This window comes from Rattus norvegicus, chromosome 1 (genome assembly GCF_021556685.1).
Source record: "Rattus norvegicus strain SHRSP/BbbUtx chromosome 1, alternate assembly SHRSP_T2T, whole genome shotgun sequence".
Lineage (NCBI taxonomy): Eukaryota > Metazoa > Chordata > Mammalia > Rodentia > Muridae > Rattus > Rattus norvegicus.
Window position 1 is genome coordinate 172,669,473 of NC_141534.1, and position 21,584 is coordinate 172,691,056.

General features: G+C 42.9%; 1 protein-coding gene across 1 annotated transcript in view; it reads left to right on the forward strand.

Moving 5' to 3' along the window:
• The window catches only part of Dnhd1 (dynein heavy chain domain 1), an 84,407-nt gene that overhangs the window by 58,113 nt on the left and 4,710 nt on the right, over positions 1–21,584 (forward strand). The window contains 12 exon segments of the mRNA NM_001447283.1: positions 4,986–5,274; positions 10,422–12,030; positions 12,204–12,412; positions 12,636–12,840; positions 12,916–13,018; positions 16,160–16,309; positions 16,542–16,724; positions 16,853–17,284; positions 17,442–17,904; positions 20,352–20,657; positions 20,865–21,017; positions 21,386–21,564. Of these exon segments, the coding sequence (NP_001434212.1) occupies positions 4,986–5,274; positions 10,422–12,030; positions 12,204–12,412; positions 12,636–12,840; positions 12,916–13,018; positions 16,160–16,309; positions 16,542–16,724; positions 16,853–17,284; positions 17,442–17,904; positions 20,352–20,657; positions 20,865–21,017; positions 21,386–21,564 (4,281 nt within the window).

Below are 21,584 nucleotides of genomic sequence, written 5' to 3' on the forward strand. Positions count from 1 at the left end.
CCCCTCCCCCCTCCCCTTCCTTATGGGTGTCCCCCTCCCAACCCTCCCCCCATTGCCGCCCTCCCCCCAACAGTCTAGTTCACTGGGGGTTCAGTCTTAGCAGGACCCAGGGCTTCCCCTTCCACTGGTGCTCTTACTAGGATATTCATTGCTACCTATGAGGTCAGAGTCCAGGGTCAGTCCATGTATAGTCTTTAGGTAGTGGCTTAGTCCCTGGAAGCTCTGGTTGCTTGGCATTATTGTCCATAAGGGGTCTCGAGCCCCTTCAAGCTTTTCCAGTTCTTTCTCTGATTCCTTCAACGGGGATCCCGTTCTCAGTTCAGTGGTTTGCTGCTGGCATTCACCTCTGTATTTGCTGTATTCTGGCTGTGTCTCTCAGGAGCGATCTACATCCGGCTCCTGTCACTCTGCACTTCTTTGCTTCATCCATCTTGTCTAATTGGATGGCTGTATATGTATGGGCCACATGTGGGGCAGGCTCTGAATGGGTGTTCCTTCAGTCTCTGTTTTAATCTTTGCCTCTCTCTTCCCTGCCAAGGGTATTCTTGTTCCCCTTTTAAAGAAGGAGTGAAGCATTCACATTTTGATCATCCGTCTTGAGTTTCATTTGTTCTAGGCATCTAGGGTAATTCAAGCATTTGGGCTAATAGCCACTTATCAATGAGTGCATACCATGTGTGTTTTTCTGTGATTGGGTTACCTCACTCAGGATGATATTTTCCAGTTCCAACCATTTGCCTACGAATTTCATAAAGTCGTTGTCTTTGATAGCTGAGTAATATTCCATTGTGTAGATGTACCACATTTTCTGTATCCATTCCTCTGTTGAAGGGCATCTGGGTTCTTTCCAGCTTCTGGCTATTATAAATAAGGCTGCGATGAACATAGTGGAGCACGTGTCTTTTTTATATGTTGGGGCATCTTTTGGGTATATACCCAAGAGAGGTATAGCTGGATCCTCAGGCAGTTCAATGTCCAATTTTCTGAGGAACCTCCAGACTGATTTCCAGAATGGTTGTACCAGTCTGCAATCCCACCAACAATGGAGGAGTGTTCCTCTTTCTCCACATCCTCGACAGCATTTGCTGTCCCCTGAGTTTTTGATCTTAGCCATTCTCACTGGTGTGAGGTGAAATCTCAGGGTTGTTTTGATTTGCATTTCCCTTATGACTAAAGATGTTGAACATTTCTTTAGGTGTTTCGCAGCCATTCGGCATTCCTCAGCTGTGAATTCTTTGTTTAGTTCTGAACCCCATTTTTTAATAGGGTTATTTGACTCCCTGCGGTCTAACTTCTTGAATTCTTTGTATATTTTGGATATAAGGCCTCTATCTGTTGTAGGATTGGTAAAGATCTTTTCCCAATCTGTTGGTTGCCTTTTTGTCCTAACCACTGTGTCCTTTGCCTTACAGAAGCTTTGCAGTTTTATGAGATCCCATTTGTCGATTCTTGATCTTAGAGCATAAGCCATTGGTGTTTTGTTTAGGAAATTTTTTCCAGTGCCCATGTGTTCGAGATGCTGCCCTAGTTTTTCTTCTATTAGTTTGAGTGTATCTGGTTTGATGTGGAGGTCCTTAATCCACTTGGACTTAAGCTTTGTACAGGGTGATAAGCATGGATCGATCTGCATTCTTCTACATGTTGACCTCCAGTTGAACCAACACCATTTGCTGAAAATGCTATCTTTTTTCCATTTGATGGTTTTGGCTCCTTTGTCAAAAATCAAGTGACCATAGGTGTGTGGGTTCATTTCTGGGTCTTCAATTCTGTTCCATTGGTCTATCTGTCTGCCTCTGTACCAATACCATGCAGTTTTTATCACTATTGCTCTGTAATACTGCTTGAGTTCAGGGATAGTGATTCCCCCTGAAGTCCTTTTATTGTTGAGGATAGTTTTAGCTATCCTGGGTTTTTTGTTATTCCAGATGAATTTGCAAATTGTTCTGTCTAACTCTTTGAAGAATTGGATTGGTATTTTGATGGGGATTGCATTGAATCTGTAGATCGCTTTTGGTAAAATGGTTTGCCAGAATTTTATTGAGTATTTTTGCATCGATATTCATAAGGGAAATTGGCCTGAAGTTCTCTTTCTTGTTGGGTCTTTGTGTGGTTTAGGTATAAGCTTCATAGAAGGAATTTGGTAGTGCTCTTTCTGTTTCTATTTTGTGGAATAGTCTGAAGAGTATTGGTATTAGGCCTTCTTTGAAGGTCTGATAGAATTCTGCAGTAAACCCATCTGGTCCTGGGCTTTTTTTTTTTTTTTTGGTTGGGAGATTTTTAATGACTTCTTTTATTTCTTTAGGGGTTATGGGACTGTTTAGATGGTTTATCTGATCCTGATTTAACTTTGCTACCCAGTATCTGTCTAGAAATTTGACCACTTCCTCCAGATTTTCCAGTTTGTTGAATATATGCTTTTGTAGTCGGATCCAATAATTTTTTTGAATTTTCTCAGTTTCTGCTTTATGTTTCCCTTTTTATTTCTGATTTTGCTTAATTTGGATACTATATGCCCTTTGGTTAGTCTGGCTAAGGGTTTATTTATCTTGTTGATTTTCTCAAGGAACTAGCTCCTGGTTATTTGATTCTTTGTTTAGCTCTTTTTGTATCTACTTGATTGATTTCAGCCCTGAATTTGATTATTTCCTGCTGTCTACTCCTCTTGGGTGTATTTGCTTCTTTTTGTTCTAGAGCTTTCAGGTGTGCTGTCAAGCTGCTAATGTATGCTTTCTCCAGTTTCTTTTTGCAGGCACTCAGAGCTATGATTTCCTCTTAGCAGTGCCTTCACTGTGTCCCATAACTTTGTGTATGTTGTGCCTTAATTTTCATTAAACTCTAAAATGTCTTTAATTTCTTTCTTGGCATTTATTTCATTGAGTAGAGCATTGTTCAGTTTCCATGTGCATGTGGGCTTTCTGTTTTTGTTATTGAAGATCAGCCTTAGTCCATGATGATCTGACAGGAAGCCTGGGATTATTTCTATGTCCTTGTATCTGCTGAGGCCTGTTTTATGAAAGAGTATATGGTCAGTTTTGAAGAAGGTCCATGAGGTGCTGAGAAGGTATATTCTTTTGTTTTATGATGAAATGTTCTATAAATATCTGCTAAGTCCATTTGGTTTATAATTTCTGTTAGTTTCTCTGTCTCTGTTTAGTTTCTGTTTCCACGATCTGTCCATTCATGACAGTGGGGTGTTGAAGTCTCTCACTATTATTGTGTGAGGTGCAATGTGTGCTTTGAGCTTTAGTAAGTTTCCTTTTATGAATGTAGGTGCCCTTGCATTTGGAGCATAAGATATTCAGGATTGGGAGTTCATCTTGGTGGATTTTTCCTTTGATGAATATGAAGTGTTCTTATTTTTTTGATTACTTTTGATTGAAAGTTGATTTTATTCGATATTTGAATGGCTACTCCAGTTTGTTTCTTGGGACCATTTGCTTGGAAAAAAATTTCCCAGCCTTTTATTCTGAGGTAGTGTCTGTCTTTGTCACTGAGATGTGTTTCCTGTATGCAGCAAAATTCTGGGTCCTCTTTATGTATCCAGTCTATTAGTCTATCCCTTTTTATTGAGGAATTGAGTCTATTGATGTTAAGAGATATTTAGGAATAGTGATTGTTGTTTCCTGTTATTTTTGTTGTTAGAGGTGAATTATGTTTATGTGTCTTTCTTCTTTTGGGTTCATTGCAAGATTATTTTCTTGCTTTTCCTAGGGTGTACTTTCCCTCCTTGTGTTGGAGTTTTCCATCTATTATCCTTTTTAGAGCTGGATTTGTTGAAAGATACTGTGTAAAATTTGGTTTTGTCATGGAGTATCTTGGTTTCTCCATCTATGTTAATTAAGAATTTTTTGGATATAGTAGCTTGTGCTGGCATTTGTGTTCTCTTAGTGTCTGTATGATATCTGCCCAGGATCTTCTGGCTTTCATAGTCTCTTTTGACAAGTATGGTGTAATTCCAATAGTTCTGCCTTTATATGTTACTTGACCTTTTTCCCTTACTGCTTTTAATATTCTTTCTTAGTTTTGTGTGTTTGGTAGTTTTGACTATTATGTGATGGGAAGAATTTCTTTTCTGGTCCAATCTATTTGGAGTTCTTTAGGATTCTTGTATGTTTATGGACATATCTTTCTTTAGGTTAGGAATGTTTTCTTTTATAATTTTGTTGAAGGTATTTACTGGCCCTTTAATTTGGAAGTCTTTGCTCTCTTCTACACCTACTATCCTTAGGTTTGATCTTCTCATTATATCCTGGATTTCCTGGATGTTTTGGGTTAGGAGCTTATTGAATTTTACATTGTCTTTGACAGTTATGTCAATGTTTTCTATGGTATCTTCTCCCCCTGAGATTCTCTCTTCTATCTCTTGTATTCTGTTGGTGATGCTTGAGTCTATGACTCCTGATCTCTTTCCTATGTTTTCTACCTCCAGGTCTGTCTCCCTTTATGATTTCTTTGTTTCTTTTTCCATTTTTAGATCCTGGGTGGTTTTGCTCAAGTCCTTTATCTTTTTACCTGTGTTGTACTGTATTTCTTTATGAGTGTTATTTATGTTATTCTTTAAGTCCTATAACATCACCATGAGATTTGAATTTAAATCCCAAATCTTGCTTTTCTGGTGTGTTGGGGTATCTTGGACTTTATGTGGTGGGAGAACTGGGTTCTGATGATGCCAAATAGACTTAGTTTCTGTTGCTTACCTTCTTGTGCTTGCCTCTTGCCATTTTGTTATCTCTAGTGTTAGTTGGTCTTGCTGTCTCTGAGTGGATCCTGTGATCTTAGGTGTATTAGCACACTTTGGAGACCAGCTCTCTCCAGGTGGGATTTGGTTCCAGAGAGCTGTGCCACAAGGTTAACTCCATGGTGCACAGATGGAGACTACCTGTTCTTTAATTATGGCTTTATAGAGAAGTTCCCTAGACCTAAGTTTTGGCTTGATTGTTGTCCTATCTGGAACTGTCATACTAAGCCTGTTTCCTTGCCTGCAGGTGGAACAGCTTTTGTATGTGGTGGACCTACTTCTGTCAAATGGACAGCCAGTACTGCTTGCTGGAGAGATAGCAACAGGGAAGTCAGCTTTTGTGGAGGTGCTGGTGGAGCCAAATCACCCTACCATTCACAGACCCATTAACCCTGCCTTAAATTCTGCTCACCTTCGTAACCTGCTGAGCAGAGCAGTCCATGGCCAAACACAAGCTGGCTCATTTGTTGGGCCTCATCAGGACTCCAAAGGCTCTATCCTTTTCCTGATGGAAGATTTGCACCTGGCTGCTTTTGGTAAGGAGCTGGGAGGGGAAATGAAGGGAAAACTTCTGTCATCTCATACTTAAATCCATGGCAGTATTCATTGATTCAAACATATGCCTGCAGATCAAAATAATGCCAAAGAAATCAAATTATTATCTAATTGTACATGTTCTCTCAAAGCTTCACCCACAATCTCTTTGCCTGGGCTGATAATTTTTATCTCTAAATCAGACATATTTCTTAAATGCAGACCTATTTATCCAAGTACCTATTGTACATCTCTTTCGTGAGAGCTCATTGACTCCTCATGTCCTGTCCTGGCCTCATCATGCCCTCCCAAATTGCTCCTGTGTTTCTAAATAACATATCTCACCATCCAACTGGTTAGTTAAGCTATAATAACCTTTAAAAAGTTTTAAAAACATTTACTGTATATGTATGTGCATGAGGCAGGGCATGCCAATATTCCATGTGTGGATGTGAGAGGAGAAACTTGAGGGAGTCCTCCTTTCCATGGGGGTTGAAGTAGTGATTGAACTCATGTTACCAGGCTTGGTCCTAAGTGTCCTTACCCACTAAGTCATCCTGCTGGCCCCCATGACAGGACTCTTGTTGACGTCTCTTCCTCTTTGATTAATGTCCACTCCAATGTATGTCAATTATATCTCCTAAATACCATTGGGCAGGCTTATTGGTTTAGTGGTAGATAATGCCTTGAGCACTGACATATGGTGTGTGAAGCCTGTTGTGACCAGGCATTCTCTGTGTTTCTACACTCTGCTCTCACCAGACTCAAGCAGCCCTGAAGATGCTGCCCTCTGCTCCCTTGCTTTAGCTCATCTGGCAAAAATCCTAAGTATTCTTCCTAAATCATCAAGACAGTAGCATCCCTAGAAGCCTAAGCCCCCAGGCTGGGTTAGATATCCATACTAATCTGTGTATAGATAACAGCCTGATTTTATGGTTATATGCACATTTGTCTTTTTGTCACATTCTGAGTTACATGAGGGCATGAATCTGCCTTGTTCGTTTTGGAAGAAAGAACTAAAAATTTGTATTCATTTTCCCAATAAATATTTCCCAATAAATACTGAAGTACTGGGTGGCTTGTCAGATCATATATTAAAGTCTGTAGTGGTATGTAGAAAACTTGAACCAGGTGTATTAATTCTATTAAAAATGGAGTGCTAAAATTTACTATCTCTTCCATGCTTTATGATATCCTTAATGTTTATAAAAACATAGAATATGTATGTATATGCATTTATTTTTATGTGTTTGAGTAGTTTTCTGAATGTATGTATATATACCACATGTGTGCCTGCTGCCTGTAAAAGCTAGAAAAGAGCATCAGATCCCCTGGAACTAGAGTTACAGACTATTGTGAGCTGTTATGTGAATGTTAAAACTAGAGCCTGGGTCCTCTGGAATAGCAGCCAATGCTCTTAGTCACTGTGCCACCTCTCTAGCCTCAGATGGAGGGGAGGGGGAGACTTTTGTAAAACTGTGACTTTAAAATGGAATAAGTTAATGGTATAGAGAATGTTAGGTAGCTAGAGAGTTGGCTTAGTGGTTAAGAACTCTTGCTGCTCTTTCAGAGGACCTGGATTCAGTTCTCAGCATCCACACTGGGTAGTTTGCAAACCTGTAACTACAACTCCAGGAAAAAATGATGCCCTCTTTTGACCTCTGTGGGGTACCCATACTAATACACACAGACAAATAGAGACACACACTCAGACACACACACAATAATAAAATAAATCTCAAAGAAGAAAACACGGGTGCATTTCATAACTTGACTGAAATACCCTAGCTACTAAGTATCAGAATTAATATTAAAATCCAATTCTATTTTGTTCTAAATCTATCATTCTTTTTAACCATATTTTGGCCATTATGCTGAATTTAAATATATGTTATAGACAATGGAAGGAGTAAGGCAGGCATAGTAAGATTGAAAAGATTGCAAACAACATGAGAGAGAGAGAGAGAGAGAGAGAGAGAGAGAGAGAGAGAGAGAGAGAGAGAGAAAGAGGAATGTTAGAGTTGCTGCTGTGAAATAGTGTCGTTGGGTGACACTTACCAACCAAAATGCTTCCTGCAAAATTTAAAGAATGACTACATAGGAAGGAAGAGGAAGGGGAAGAGGAAGAAGAGGAGGAAGAGGAGGAAAAGGAGGAGGAAGAGGAGGAAAAGGAGGAAGAAGAACAGGAAGGAGGAGGAGGAAGAGGAGGGAGGAAAAGGAGGAGGAAGAAGAGGAAGAAGAGGAGGGAGGAATAGGAGGAGGAGGGAGAGGGAGGAGGAAGAAGAGGAGGGAAGAGGAAGAAGAGGATGGAGGAAGAGGAGGAAGAAGAGGAGGGAAGAGGAGGAGGAAGAGGAGGAAGAAGAGGGAGGAAGAGGAGGGAAGAGGAGGAGGAAGAGGAGGGAGGAAGAGGAGGAGGAAGAGGAGGGAGGAGGGAGAGGAGGATGGAGGAAGAGGAGGAAGAAGAGGAGGGAAGAGGAGGAGGAAGAGGAGGAAGAAGAGGGAGGAAGAGGAGGGAAGAGGAGGAGGAAGAGGAGGAGGAAGAGGAGGAGGAAGAGGAGGAGGAAGAGGGAGGAAGAGGAGGGAGGAAGAGGAGGAGGAAGAAGAGGAAGAGGAGGAGGAAGAGGGAGGAAGAGGAGGGAAGAGGAGGAGGAAGAGGATGAAGGAAGAGGAGAAAGAAGAGGAGGGAAGAGGAGGAGGAAGAGGAGGAGGAAGAGGATGGAGGAAGAGGAGGAGGAGGAGGAGAAAAAAACAGCATCAGCATTGAGCTGGGCATGGTGGCACATGCCTGTAATTGCAACCTTCAGGAAGGTGAGGTAGGAAGATAAAATCATGAGGCCATCCTGGGCTACACAGTAAGGCTCTGCCAGAAAGAGGAGGAAGAGAGTGAAGAGGAAGAGTTTAATAGACACTGACTCTGGCATGACATACATGTTAGATTTAGCAGCCAAATACTTTAAAACAACTATTAAAGTGTTCAGGGGGCTGGAGAGATGGCTCAGCAGTTACAGTCACTTGTTGCTTTTCCAAAGGATTCAGATTCGGTTCCTAACACCTACATGGCAGCTATCTGTAACTCCAGAAAAGGGCCTGACATCTCATGTCTGTGAGTACCAGGCACACATGTGGTGCACATAGACATGCAAGCAAACATTCACACACAGAAAATAAATAAAACAGTATTCATAGGTGCTTGAGAGATGGCTCAGTGGTAAGAGCATTAGCTGCTCTTTCAGAGGACCTGAGTCAATTCTCAGCACCTCCATGGAAGCACAACCACCTGTAACTCCAGCTCTAGGGGATCTGGCTCCCTCTTCTGGTCTCTGCTAGAACCTGCACATACATGACGTTCTCATAAACGAATAAGATGAATAAAAATCTTAAAAGGAAAAATGTTGAATGCCTTGGTTCAGCAGAGTGGCAGTGATAACGTGGAAATTTGATGTGCAGACAAGAGTGAAGAACATAAAAATATAATGACCATGTGGTTGCATATAAATGACTGTCATTTTCTTCTGTGTTTTCCTTAAAGGATAGCTGGTAGTTAGAACAAATACTACAATGCTGTTAGTGGGGTCGGATATAGGTAGAAGTAAAGTGGAGAGAAAAAAAATTGTAGTAGAGTTGTTCTCTTGTATTTGTCTAAGCAAAATCAAACACATGTCTCCCCCACAAATGTTATGGATAAACCAGCCAAAGCCTGGAACTAACCTCCTTGTGTTAATGGACCTATAAGTTATGTCATTTTCTTTTTTTTATTTTTGACTTTTATTTGATATTTATTTACATTTATTTTTTATTTTTTATTAGATATATTTCTTTACTTACATTTCAGAATATTGTACAATAACATATCAAATTATTCATAAACAAAAACATGTATGAGTGGCAAATGTAGGCTAAGTGAAAGAAAACATATGGTCAAATAGCTGCTCTATGTCTGTATTTGTAAAGCTCTAGAAGAGGCATAGTTGACAGTGATAGAGTCAGTTCAAGGAATAATGTCTACATGGTGGTGGAAGGGGACAATAAAGAGGGGCACAGAGGACCTTTTTAGGGCTAATGAAATCTAAATAGCATGAAAATGGTGGCTTATAGAGCTGTCTACATTGTCAGTACTCACTTCATTTAAACATGTATATTTTGTTTTGCTAAAAATCACCTTTTCCCCCCCTCAGTATTTTCATATCAGGATACAAAGGAGTGGGTTTCATATGCTATTTTCATATGTATCATATGTATTCATATGCATATGTATCTCTATGCTTTGTTCTCGACTCCCTTCCCATTTCCCTCCTTATTCTCCTTGCCTCTCTCTGGTAAATTACATTTTTAAAGTCACTTAAAATTTTATTTATTCATGTGTGTATGTTCATGTATAAGTGCACCACAGCATGTATGTAGAGATCAAAGAACAACTTCTAGGAACTAGTTATCTCTCTCTCTCTTTCTCTCATACAAACACACACACACACACACACACAAACACACACACACACACACACACACACACACACACACACTTCCCAAGCAGCAGGAAGAGTTCCCTTGCTCCAGTGCTGTGCTAAGTACTCCCAGCAATTCTAATGTTTCTACTTCCCATCTTGTAGTATGTGTGCTGGGATTACAAATGCACCTGGCATTATTTTATTGAATTCTAGTTGTTAGGCTTGCTTGGCTAGCACTCCTACTCCCTGCTCCCCCTGTTCCCCTTTTGAGGTAGCCCAGGCTGACTCTGAAGCCACTATGTAGCCGAAGGTGGCCTTCATCCTTCTGTGTCTACCTCCCAGGTCCTGGGATGGAAGGTTCCACTATGACTGAAACAAAGTATAGGTGTTGCATGACTGTGCATTCTTTAATGGAGATGATTTGCACTTTCTAATTGTGATCTGACCCAGTTTCCAACCACCTCAACTTACAAATCTTATTACAGTATTCATAGGTAGGATCTAAGGGAGGAGAGAGAAGACATCACTTTATTTTAGGAATGTGTGGAGAAAGCAACTTACTCAGAGGTTACCTATTGCCAAAACATCAAGTGCACAGAATTCCTTTAGAACTCTGTGTGCTGGTAGTGGTTATGTGGCAGAGACAGGAGATACTTTAATGTAGACTTGCACATGTCCTTAGTGCTGGTCGAATGTTTTTACAGACCCAGAGAAGAGCTGCCAGCCAGTGCTGGAGACTCTGCGGCAGGCAATGGAAGGCACCATCTATTCCCACAACACCTTGGAATTACAGACTCTGCAGCCTACAGTCAACTTTCTTGCCACTGCTACAGTGCCAGGCTACTCCGAGCGCCCACTCTGCCCGCGTCTCTACCGACTCTTCACAGTGTTGGCCCTGAACAGCATGACCCAGGACACCCTGTTGAGTAGGCACGTACCTAGTATCCAAGCCTGGCTTGAGCGCTTCCCCTCTGTGGAGCGGGAGCATACTCTGGCAAGAGCCCTTGTCAGGGCTTCCGTAGAGGCTTGGGAGGCTGTGTGCAATTGCTTCATGCCGTCACCCCTCCACCCACACTACCGCTTTTCCCCACATTCTGTGAGCCATATTCTGGGAAGCCTGCAGCTGCTGCCTACCAGAATGGGTTCACGAGGTTTTGTAGATTCTTTCCATCACCAGGAGCATCTGCGCCGGGTATCCGGCTTGCGTGGAACTCGCCTGACTATCATGATGTCTATGCGTGTCATGGTGCGTCTTTGGTTGCATGAGGCACAAAGAACATTTTGTGACCGGCTGGACAGTGATAGGGAACGTTCTCATTGTGTTAAGCTGCTTCTAGAAGTAGCTCAGAGGGTCTTCTGTAGTGTGCCAGGGTCTGAGTCCTTGGCCAGGGTCTGTGAGGAAGAGGAAGTGGAGGAGGAGAAAGTGCCTGAAGTAGAATCTGAAGAAGAAATAGCCCACTGGGAGATCTTAAGCAACAGTGACAGTGGATCAGAGGAAGAGGAGGATCCATTTGGCCTTCAGGCCACCACAGGGTCGTTCCTCAGTGAGAGCGGTCTAGCACCATTGCCCATAAAGTCAGTAAACAAGGAGAACACAGAAAATGTAAGTCAGGTGGCTCAGCAGTTGGAAGATATAAGGAATTCTAACAGTAAGCTCCAGTCAGAGACACACAAGCGCAAGTGGCAGAGAGCACCACAGACAGACTTAAGTTTACCTTTGTTGCTACCAGTGCTATTGTTCTATCCCCAGGAGAATCCCTCAGACCTGGTGTTCAGTCTGGAGCTTACACTGGGATCTAACTTTGAGAGTCCCAACTTGTACCTGGAACGGCAGTGGGAAAACCTGGAAAAGCAGTTGGCTGCCTCAGCTGTTCAGCTGAAGATGAACTCTGACTTTGCCCAGTGCCATGTGATGGTCCAGCATGTGGCTCGCCTGGTCCGAGTTCTAGCTAGGCCCCGGCAGCATGGTCTATTACTCTCAGAGTTCCGGGGTACTGGGCGCAATACAGCCATCATCCTGGCTTCTAACATTTGTCAGGCTCGCCTTTTTCATCTACCATTTGAATCAGAGGAAGCTGTTTTCCAGTGTCTCCGAGATGCCAGCTGGCATGCTGGCGTATTAAACCAGTCAGTGGCTCTTCTGGTGCCTGATCAAGTGAATGTTGCTACCTTTTGCCAGCTGTTGGCCCTGGCAACCTCAGGTAGCTTCCCTGACCAGTACACAGAAGCAGATCTGGATAACATCGAGGAGCATCTCCCCAAGGAAAACCTTGTGAACAAATACAGCATTAAGAAGGACACAGTACTGAATAGGTAAGGCCCAGAACCCCTCCAAGTCAGTTCTGCTTTTACTCTTTCTTGATCAAAAAGACAAGAGAAAAGGCTATAGGCTTGCATGAGGGTTTAAGGATCACGATTGGAACAGGTGTCTGGGTGTGTAAACAGGTCTAGAGGATGATGACAGTTGAATCCTCCTTGACTTCCAGGTTCTACCAGCAAGTGTGTAGCAACCTCCACATGTTCTTCCTAATGGAAGATGACCAAGTCCAAAAGCAGCTGCCCTCTACCCTTTTCCTGAGTCTCCTTCAACTGACCATTGCCAGTGTTGACCGCTATGAACCCTGGGACCAAGCTTCTCTGGTCAGGGTTGCCCAGTTCCGTCTGGAGAATGATCAGAGTCTACCTCTTGATGATGGTAAGCCACTTTTCATTTGTTCTCACCACTCATCCCAACTGACCAGTAGAGTTCCTGCCCAGGGTGTCTCTCTCATCGTCTTGATCTGATATCTCACTCTTCTCACTCTCCTTGTTTTCTGACTGATATTTTCTACCTTTCTTCCTGAACTGGGAGAAGATCCTTTTCCTTTCTCATTCCCACTCAATCCTACAAGACCAGACCAAAACTATATCCATTGCAGGCTCCTTGAAGTGCCCAGATTTCAAGATCCTAATTCCCAATGTGGCCAACATCATGGCTCGCATTCATGGTTCATCTGCCTATTACCATCAACACATGTGTCCTGCACTGCCACTTGTCACCCCCAGGACCTTCCAGGACTTCTTGGATATGTTCCTGCAGCAGCAGCAGCAGATGGTCCTGCAGATGAGGATGAGGGCCAGGCGGTAAGTGACCCCATCCCTGCAGTTCACTTCCTTCTCCTCTCTTGAGTCCACTCAAGAGGTCTATTTTGTTTCTAGCATCCAATCGGCCCTGAAGACGCTGAGGCTGCTGGTTGAGAGGCACAGTACCCAAACCAGCATGCTCACTGACTTGGAAAAGCAGCTAAAAGGCTCCTACAAAGTAAGAGGAAGAAGATTGTGAGATTTACATAGTTATATCAAAGCAAGAGGACAAAAGAGGGCCTGGGGAATTCTCGGTTTTTTAGAGTCTTCTTTTTCTTGGAGGATCTCTTTAATCCCTGCTGCCTCTCATATTAGAGCCTAGGGCCCAAAGTTTCCCATGATATAGCTCAGACTAAATTGACTTTTGTAACTCAAAAATCTCAAGTGTCTGTCCCTGGATGCCTTTAGTGCCTTGACTCAGTTTGGTATGTCCCCAAGATTCCTGGATTTCTTATCCTCTTCAATGGAACTCATGACAGCCATCTGTTTTCCTAGTGTACCACTTTGTTTTGTATCTTTCTCGCAACCCCCCACCCCCAAAACACCAAATGTATAAGACTGTGCTGAACAATGAAAAATGTGGATGAATATGGCAACAGAGGGACATATAGCAAAGTAACAGAATTGTATTTAAATGGTGTGCTAGACATCAATGTCCTGGATCTCTTTAGTTAGCCTCTGCTGCTAGCTGTCTTCCCTTAGCCCTCTCCTTCCTCCACTTCTAACATTTGCTCATAAGCTCCCTGTTTCTATTTGACTGCTACTCCAAATACAGTTCCATTCTGGCCCCAAAACCAATCTTTTTGCTCTTTAATGCAGAGCCAACACTTTTGAATAAATAAACCTCTTATATCTTGCTAAAAATAGTGGGTGGGAGCTGTTATACCTTCACCAGCCAAATACTCCATTGAGGTTATTTGCACAAAATAGTGAATTTTAATTTTTAATATAATGGCTTTTGAAATAACATTTTGTTTTAGTTTCTTTTGTGTAAGATGTTGAAAAAGGCTCAGGGCCAGCTACTGAGAAGTGAACCAGTGTCACAATCTGAATTAGGTAATCTCTTCAATTTTCTACTAAGCTTTCAGGTCTTGCAGATCCACATACCTCTTCATATCAACATGAGCCATGCTAGCTCCTTATGTTACATGTTTTCCATCAGGTGCTATGTAAATTGTGGCCCATGGAGTTCTCAAGATGCTGGTGTTCTCTTCCTATCCTAGTCATCCGATGATGGACACATTAGACCTCAAGACTTAGATGAATTTAAAAATGGGGACTGGGGGTATTAGAAAGTTCAAAGTAAATAGGAGTCTCCTTTCTCTTATATCCTAAATTCTACTGTCTTGCCTTGGGTCCTACATTTCTAATTATTTCTCAAAATAATTAATATCATGAATTATTGATCTGATTGATCAATATCTATCCTTATATTGCAACATAATACAGCAAGCTCCAAATATAGATAAGAGACATTCATATCTCTGGGGCCATTCTATTAGATCCCTTGGCCATCCACTCAATGGTCCTAATAATGCATTCTTCCAGTGTTTCCCATGCCTCAAAAATGGTACTACCATTCCCATAATCATCTAAGCCAAGTCCCTGGAACCATTCTGCTCTCCTCCAGTTTCTCCTTTCTGATATTCAATGAGTTCATTTATTCATCAAAATCACCAACAAACTTGATTGAACTCTATAACTTTTTCCAAGGTCCTCAATGTTGATGTCTGTATTTGTGTTTATATCTGCATGTAAACTTATGGGTAGAAAAAATGATATATCCATTCCTTGCACAGGAAGAAGCTCTCTATTCTGATTTACTGATGAGAAAACAGAGGTCCAAAGAAGTTAAGGGACTTGTCTATGCAATTTCAGTTATTCTTATTTTGACAAAGAATATCTAGAGTTTTTTAAAATATACGAAGAAATCTTTTTCAGAGAGGAGAGGAAAGGGGAGAAAGGAAGTGGGTGGCAAGGGGAAGGAGAGAAGAAGAGGTCTCAGTATGAGATGTATAGAATTAGGTGGCTGTTTGAAAATATTCTTATAAACTGTAATACAATAAAATATGAAGTACACTGAAGTTGTTCCCTGAGGTAAGATTTGGGCATGCATACAGGAGGGTGGAGGGGGGGAGTGTCCGAGTTGGTGCACCAGTCTGAGTGAAGGCACGGAGACTAGAGGACAGGCAGCACACTGGAGGAAGCCAAAGATGGGAATGGCTGAAGACTATAGTGCTTAAGGAAAAAAAAAACAAAAAGTAAACAAACAAATAAACAAACAAACAAAAAAACAAGGAACCTGGAGAGATGAGTAGCCACAAAGGCAACTGTTAAGACACAAAGACAATGAGATTCAGTTAAGAAAACCACCTAGGCTGCAGTGTGATGAATGGCTGGAAGAAGGTAAATGAGAAGTGAAACCAAGGCACCAATTAGAAAAGGAGTATGGCTCAAGAGAGAGATCCAGCAGACAAAGGGAATGGGAATTAGGATAAAGAACATTCAGGAGGTATAATGGAAAGTTCTATAAAATGAGCTAGTGTTGAGGAAATAAAGCAAAGGGTAGCAACAAGATGACTAATCTGAGTGTATTCTACCAAAGTTCTTTGGGAAAAAGGACAGGACTAAGCTCAGAAGACATGAACATATTCATTTAGGGGACATATAGAGTTGGAGGGGCTTATAAGAAGCTGAAGTAGATGAATACATAGTATAGGATGGGAAGAAATGTGGGGAGGGGGAGGGGACAGAAAGGGAGGGAGGGAGGGAGGGAGGGAGGGAGAGAGAGAGAGAGAGAGAGAGAGAGAGAGAGAGAGAGAGAGAGAGAGAGAAGATTTGAGTTTTTAGAATAATAATACAGTAAAACACTACACAGTACATCCAGTCAAAGCCATAAGATGAGAGTATATGCAGAAGTGTAGGATGAGAAGAAATGGGAGCCTGAAAACTTTTTATTAAGGAAGTAGTTTAGAGGGTGGCAAAAGAAGAGATGGAGAGATCCTATGTCATGAAGCTCCCAGAGAGAAGGACTGCTTTTTAAGTCTTGTGCTGCTAAGGAGTTGGAAAGATAAGAGATGTAGCAGAATAGCTATACAAGCTTTGGAGTTACTTTTTTGGCAACAAAACTGCAAGAAAAGCAATCCTCACTTAGGGCTCTGCTACCAGATGTGAAAGTCACAGACTCAGAAAAGTTCCATCTGTGGCCTACTGACAGTTTGATTTGGTCATCTGATTGTGTACACATGCTTTCTCTGTGTGGGGGTAGTCTCAGATAGCCCAGGGAATGGAGCTGAAAGATCTGGACCTCTGTTCGCAGAATGTCGGTATGTATCAAGGCCAACTTGAACAATGTAAGATCCTGTACAAGCAGAAGATGGCAGAATGCCAACACCTGGAGAGCCTCATTGAGAATCTGACCAGGCAGCATGATGCCCTAAAGGCTCAACAGGAGGCTTTCCTGGAGCAGGTAGGTTCCTCCCGCTACCTGGCCTGCTGGGGAGAGGACAACCACTCATAGGATACCCAGAGGACAAAATGGTATGACTAAAAGTCAAGGCTCCATCAGGGAGGTCAAGGTGATAGGGTGGCTTGGGAATGGACCTTCATGAGGATCCTTAAGAGGTGAGTTCTCTTGGAAACATCCTGAAATGGGCAGAACATCACAGGGTCTCTGCAGCAATGTATCTGTTCTCATTTAGATGGGCAAGGCATTCGTAGGTCCTTTGAGCCAGCTGCGGGTGGCTGACTTTGAGGAGATAAGGAGCTACCGAGCCCCACCAGAATCTGTAGTCAAGGTGACAGACGCATTATGTGACCTGTTCCACCATGAGACAGGCTGGTCCAGTGCCAAGCAGCTGTTATGTACTGAAGACTTTTATCAGGTAGGGAAGACTAGCACCATAAAGGGAGAGGAGTGGGTGGCATAAAGAGAGAATTGGGCAGGATTAGCTTATTAAATCAAGGACAAAAGCACCCATATCTTCTCTCCCCTTAACACACATCCTCCCAGGAGCTGGTATTCTTCCCCAAGGAGAAGCTGATGGACTCAGAGCTGGCCAAGTTGAGCCAAGCTCTAAGGGCTCCAGGTATGAGTGATGCATCCTTGAGGTCAGTAAGCATCCCTGCAGCAAACCTGGCAGTCTGGCTCCGGGCAGTCCTGCGCTACGGGCTGGCACAACGCCGAGGATTGCCCACTGGCCTGCTGTTGCGGCAGGTAGATGCAACACTGGCTCGGGAGCAGGCCCGCCTTGGCCAGTTCCAGTTTCAGGCCCATGATCTGCTACAGCAAACTCAATTTTTGACTAAAAAGCTAGAAGATGCCCAACTCAGTCATAACCACGTTGTGGAGACCCTCAATCAGGCACAATGTGGGCACTTTCACAGATGGCCCATGAAGTCTGCACTGCTCACACCCATGCACATGTGGACGACACAGCTCCAGGTAATGAACCCGTATGTCCCATATGTCTCTCTCCCAGTTAATTTCATACCTCTCTTCCCCTCTGTATTGTCCCACTCCCCTCAGGTAAACTCTGTCTGTCCTTCCACATACCCTCTGCCTTACTCCTACTTATGCGTTGCTCACTTGTCCATGCCAGAAGTTGCAGGAGCAAGCCAAGACTGTGTTTGGAGATGCCCTCTTGTGCTCTGCTGCCATCGTCTATCTGGGTCCCTTCCCACCACAGCGTCGCCAAGAACTGCTGGAAAAGTGGCTATCTCTGTGTCAGGGCTTTGAGGAAGCCCTGGACCCAGATGATGTGGCACAGGCACTGAGGCAGAAATCTGTTAGGGTATCAAAGAACCCTCTGCTGCCCACACGCACTCCCTTCAGGATTTTAACCTTGCTGAGCTGTGGATCTGAACAGCACCAGTGGGATCGAGACCTGAAGCCCCAAGCTAAGTCAGCCCGCCTATTAGGCCTGCTGCTGCGAAGCCACATCCACTTCAGTAGTTCCCGTTGGCCTCTGCTGCTTGATCCTAGCAATCAGGCCATCATCTGGTTGAACCCACTACCTCCAAAGCAGAACAAGTGGTTGGAACAACCTCCCAAAGAGAGCAGAGGTAGGCATGGATAATGGCATTATCTTTCTTGGAAATCTGAGCCCCAACACTCAGTTTCTTGTGGTCTGCCCTTCCATGGTAGAGGTACTGCCTTTTGGTGACTAAACTGTATTATTTTACTAGCTTAAACTATATTAATAAATGGTCTCATTTACCAGTTTTTTGTGGTTGGTTTTAGCTCATGTTAAAATGACCCTAAATCTACATGGCTGACCAAGCCATGATCTTCTACTTCTTTAGCCTACCCAACACCATAGGAAATCTTGCTTACAACTAAAGCTTACAATTTGTGGTAGTATTACCCAAATTCATGCAATATTGAGAAATTCTTGAAAGATATTTTCATTTGCCTGCGCCTGTGTCACACCCTCTAGGCCCAGGGCTTCCTCAAAGCCCTGACACAGACATAGCCACTTTTCCAGCAGTTCTTGGTGCTGCTGTGGTAGGAAGGGACCCAGATAGATGATGGCAGCAGAGCACAAGAGGACATCTCCAAACACAGTCTTGGCTTGCTCCTGCAACTTCTGGCGTAGACAAATGACCAAAGCATGAGTAGGGGTGAGGTAGGGGGCAATGTGAAAGGGCAGACAGAGGTTACCTGAGGGGAGCGGAACAATACAGAGGGGAATGATTTGGCTAGGTTTCAATCAGAGACCTATCTGAATAGAGTATTGGCAGGAACATTTCCTAGGAGACAGGAATGAATACAGTTGTAAAAGGAGAGGTTGGTCAATTGAATAGATGAGAGGGAAATTATAGCCCTCTATGGACCTAGGGTCTTTATAGAAATAATGAACTTCAGGACCTTGAAATAAGATCATTTTGTTCCTTGTACAAGTGAGCCCTAAGTCCCATGACAGTCATCTTTTAAGAGATAGAGGACTTAGATATACAGTTGGGGTGATAATATGAAGGAAGTTACAGAGCTACAAACCAAGGAATACTTAATATTCCACTCACCAGGGGACATAAGAGACAAAGATAGATTGCCCTTTAGAGCCTTTGGAGGGAAGACTGCTTTGCTGGCACACTGATTTCGGACTTCTGGTCTCCACAACTCTTGAGAGAATATTAGTTTAAGGCACTAAGTTTATGGAAAGTTGCTATGGTCATCTAAGAAATTAATCCATACATCATAGTTTCAGGATTTCCACCACCCAGGTATCATGTCAAAGTTACTTCTGGCAATTTGCATCTCTTCTGTCAGGAAAGCAAAAGATTTTTCAGAACTGTTGGGCAGAATTTTTGTCCCTGTGATTTTTTTTCAAGTGCTGGGGATTGCATAAGCTAGGAAAGCATAGTACCACCAAGCGACATCCTTGGCCTTTAACCTTTGCCCTCTAGTATTTCTCCCATGATAATATTCCAGGATAGGATAGGATACCAAAGGTTGGGAAAGAAAGCTATTGGTCTGAATTATCTCAATGAGCTCAAGGTAATCAAATACGCCCTTCAGGGAAGAAAAGGGGAAAGAAAACACAGATTAGAAGGCCAGGAAGAGTAGTCAACAAACTGTTATTGACATGAGATTGATGGGGATAACAGGTCAGCTGTGGCAAGGAAATAAATACTGTGAAAATTCAGAAGGAGCCAGGCTCAGCAGTACATACCTGTGGACTCTACTACTCAAGAAGCCACAGTATGAAAATGGCTTAGGCCCAACAGTTAGAGGACTATTTGGGAAACAAAATGAGATCTTATCTTAAACAAACAACAATAATCCACGAAACCTGATGGAGGATCTCCAGTCCCAGATGAGACCGTCATCTAAACCCTGTTGTGGTGGAGCAGAGAATCTAACGATGCTATCTATGCTGGACCACTAGCCTTTAATACTTAGGAATAATAAATGGCAGCTTTACCTGCTAAATTTGCAGTAATTTTTTTTTTAGCGAGAGAAAAATGAATGCAATAAACTGTAGGCTTGGCAGCCTCCACTTGTAAGAGAGCCAAGTAAGAAAACATCTCTTTTTGAAGGAGAAAGGAGTTGGGAATGGCTGTTCCCACACCTTGTATCGTTCCAGAACCCTAGCCATGACTTATCTAGTGTGATAGTTTACAGTCCTTGAATTACAAGTCACTGCTTCAGGCACCAGTTTCTGTATCAAGGAGGACAATTTTCAGTTGTTACAGCCAAAATAGCTTATGGTTTTTAAAAAAAAAAAAAAGATGGAATAGGTACTGACTCCTCTAATTAACCTATAAAAAGGGCAGAAACGGAGCCAATTTCAGAGATGACTAGCTCTTCTTGGGGCTAATCTAACTTCAAAATAATAATGTCAACCAGTGTTTGCTGGTTTCCATGTCCTAGTCCAAACTGTGTATCATCACAGTAAATCTTCAGAGTAACTCCATAAGGTCACACATGAACCCTCCCCTTGGGTGATCAGGACTCCTCAGAAACCCAGTTTCTCTAAGAAACACTGTTTTGCATCTTTCTACCCCAGCAAAGTACCATGTGACAAATCAAGACAGTGAGGATGAAACAGAAGATGAACTGGAAAGTGAGAACAATGAAGATGAAGATGAGGTCAGTGAGCAAAGAGAAGAGCACAAAACAGAGGAAAACGAGAGTGAGGAAGAGAACAAGCAGGAAGAGCAAGAAACAGAGAAAGAGAATGAAGCAGAGAGCACAAGCTCAGGCTCAAGCTCAAGTCCACCCTCTGAGACTCAGTGTCTGCCCTCCTACCTCACTGTGCTCTCAGGCACAGACCCAGAGTTGGGTCCTCAGCTCCTGGAGGCAGCTGCCAATGGTGAGAGCCACAGCCTCCATTTTCTTCCCTGATTGCCTGGTTCCATAATCCTTGCACACCTCATTCTGACCTCAGTTCTGATCTGTGTCTCACTGTGTTGAAGAATCTTGATAGAGCCCTCTTAAAAAAGAGAAGCAGATCTTGTGCAGGAACTGGATAGCATGGTGCTGGTGTTGTGGATAGGTTGATTTTGCTTCCCCTTCACAGGCTTGCCTGTGCTCTTGACCAATATGGAGCTGAGCCTAGGATGCCAAGAACTTCAATGGCTGCTGTCAAAGAAGAATCTGATTCCACCATATGTGCAGCCTGGCTTCTGTCTCTTTCTGAGTACTACCTTTCCCATCCATGCTTTGGACCGAGGTGAGACCAGAGCTAAGTTATTGGCATAGCTTCCTTCTTTCTTCTTCCTTCCTTCCTTCATTTCTTTCTTTCTTTTCTTCCTTCCTTCCTTCCTTTCTTTCTTTTTCTTTCTTTCTTTCTTTCTTTCTTTCTTTCTCTCTCTCTCTCTCTCTCTCTCTCTCTCTCTTTCTTTCTTTCTTTCTTTCTTTCTTTCTTTCTTTCTTTCTTTCTTTCTTTCTTTCTTTCTTTTATACTAGGCCCCCAGAATCATCCCTAAGGGGGCTTCATTCAACTAGGCCCAGAGAGAACTATGACAGAGAGCCAAATTCCCTGTCTACTCCACCCCTGACTCTGATGTGGGTAACTTAGCATTTCTCATGTGATCCAAGTACTAGGTTATGAATTGCTGAAAGGGCTGAATGTTCTGGATCTGGGTCTGAACATGGAAATACTAGAAGAACAGATGCTGCATGAAATTCTGTGCAGAGAGCGCCCTGAGCTTGAAACCCGCTGGCAAGACCTCAAAGTCAGAGCAGCAGAGAACTATGAAGCTATGAAGGCTGATGAGGTGTGTGGGGGCCCAATCTG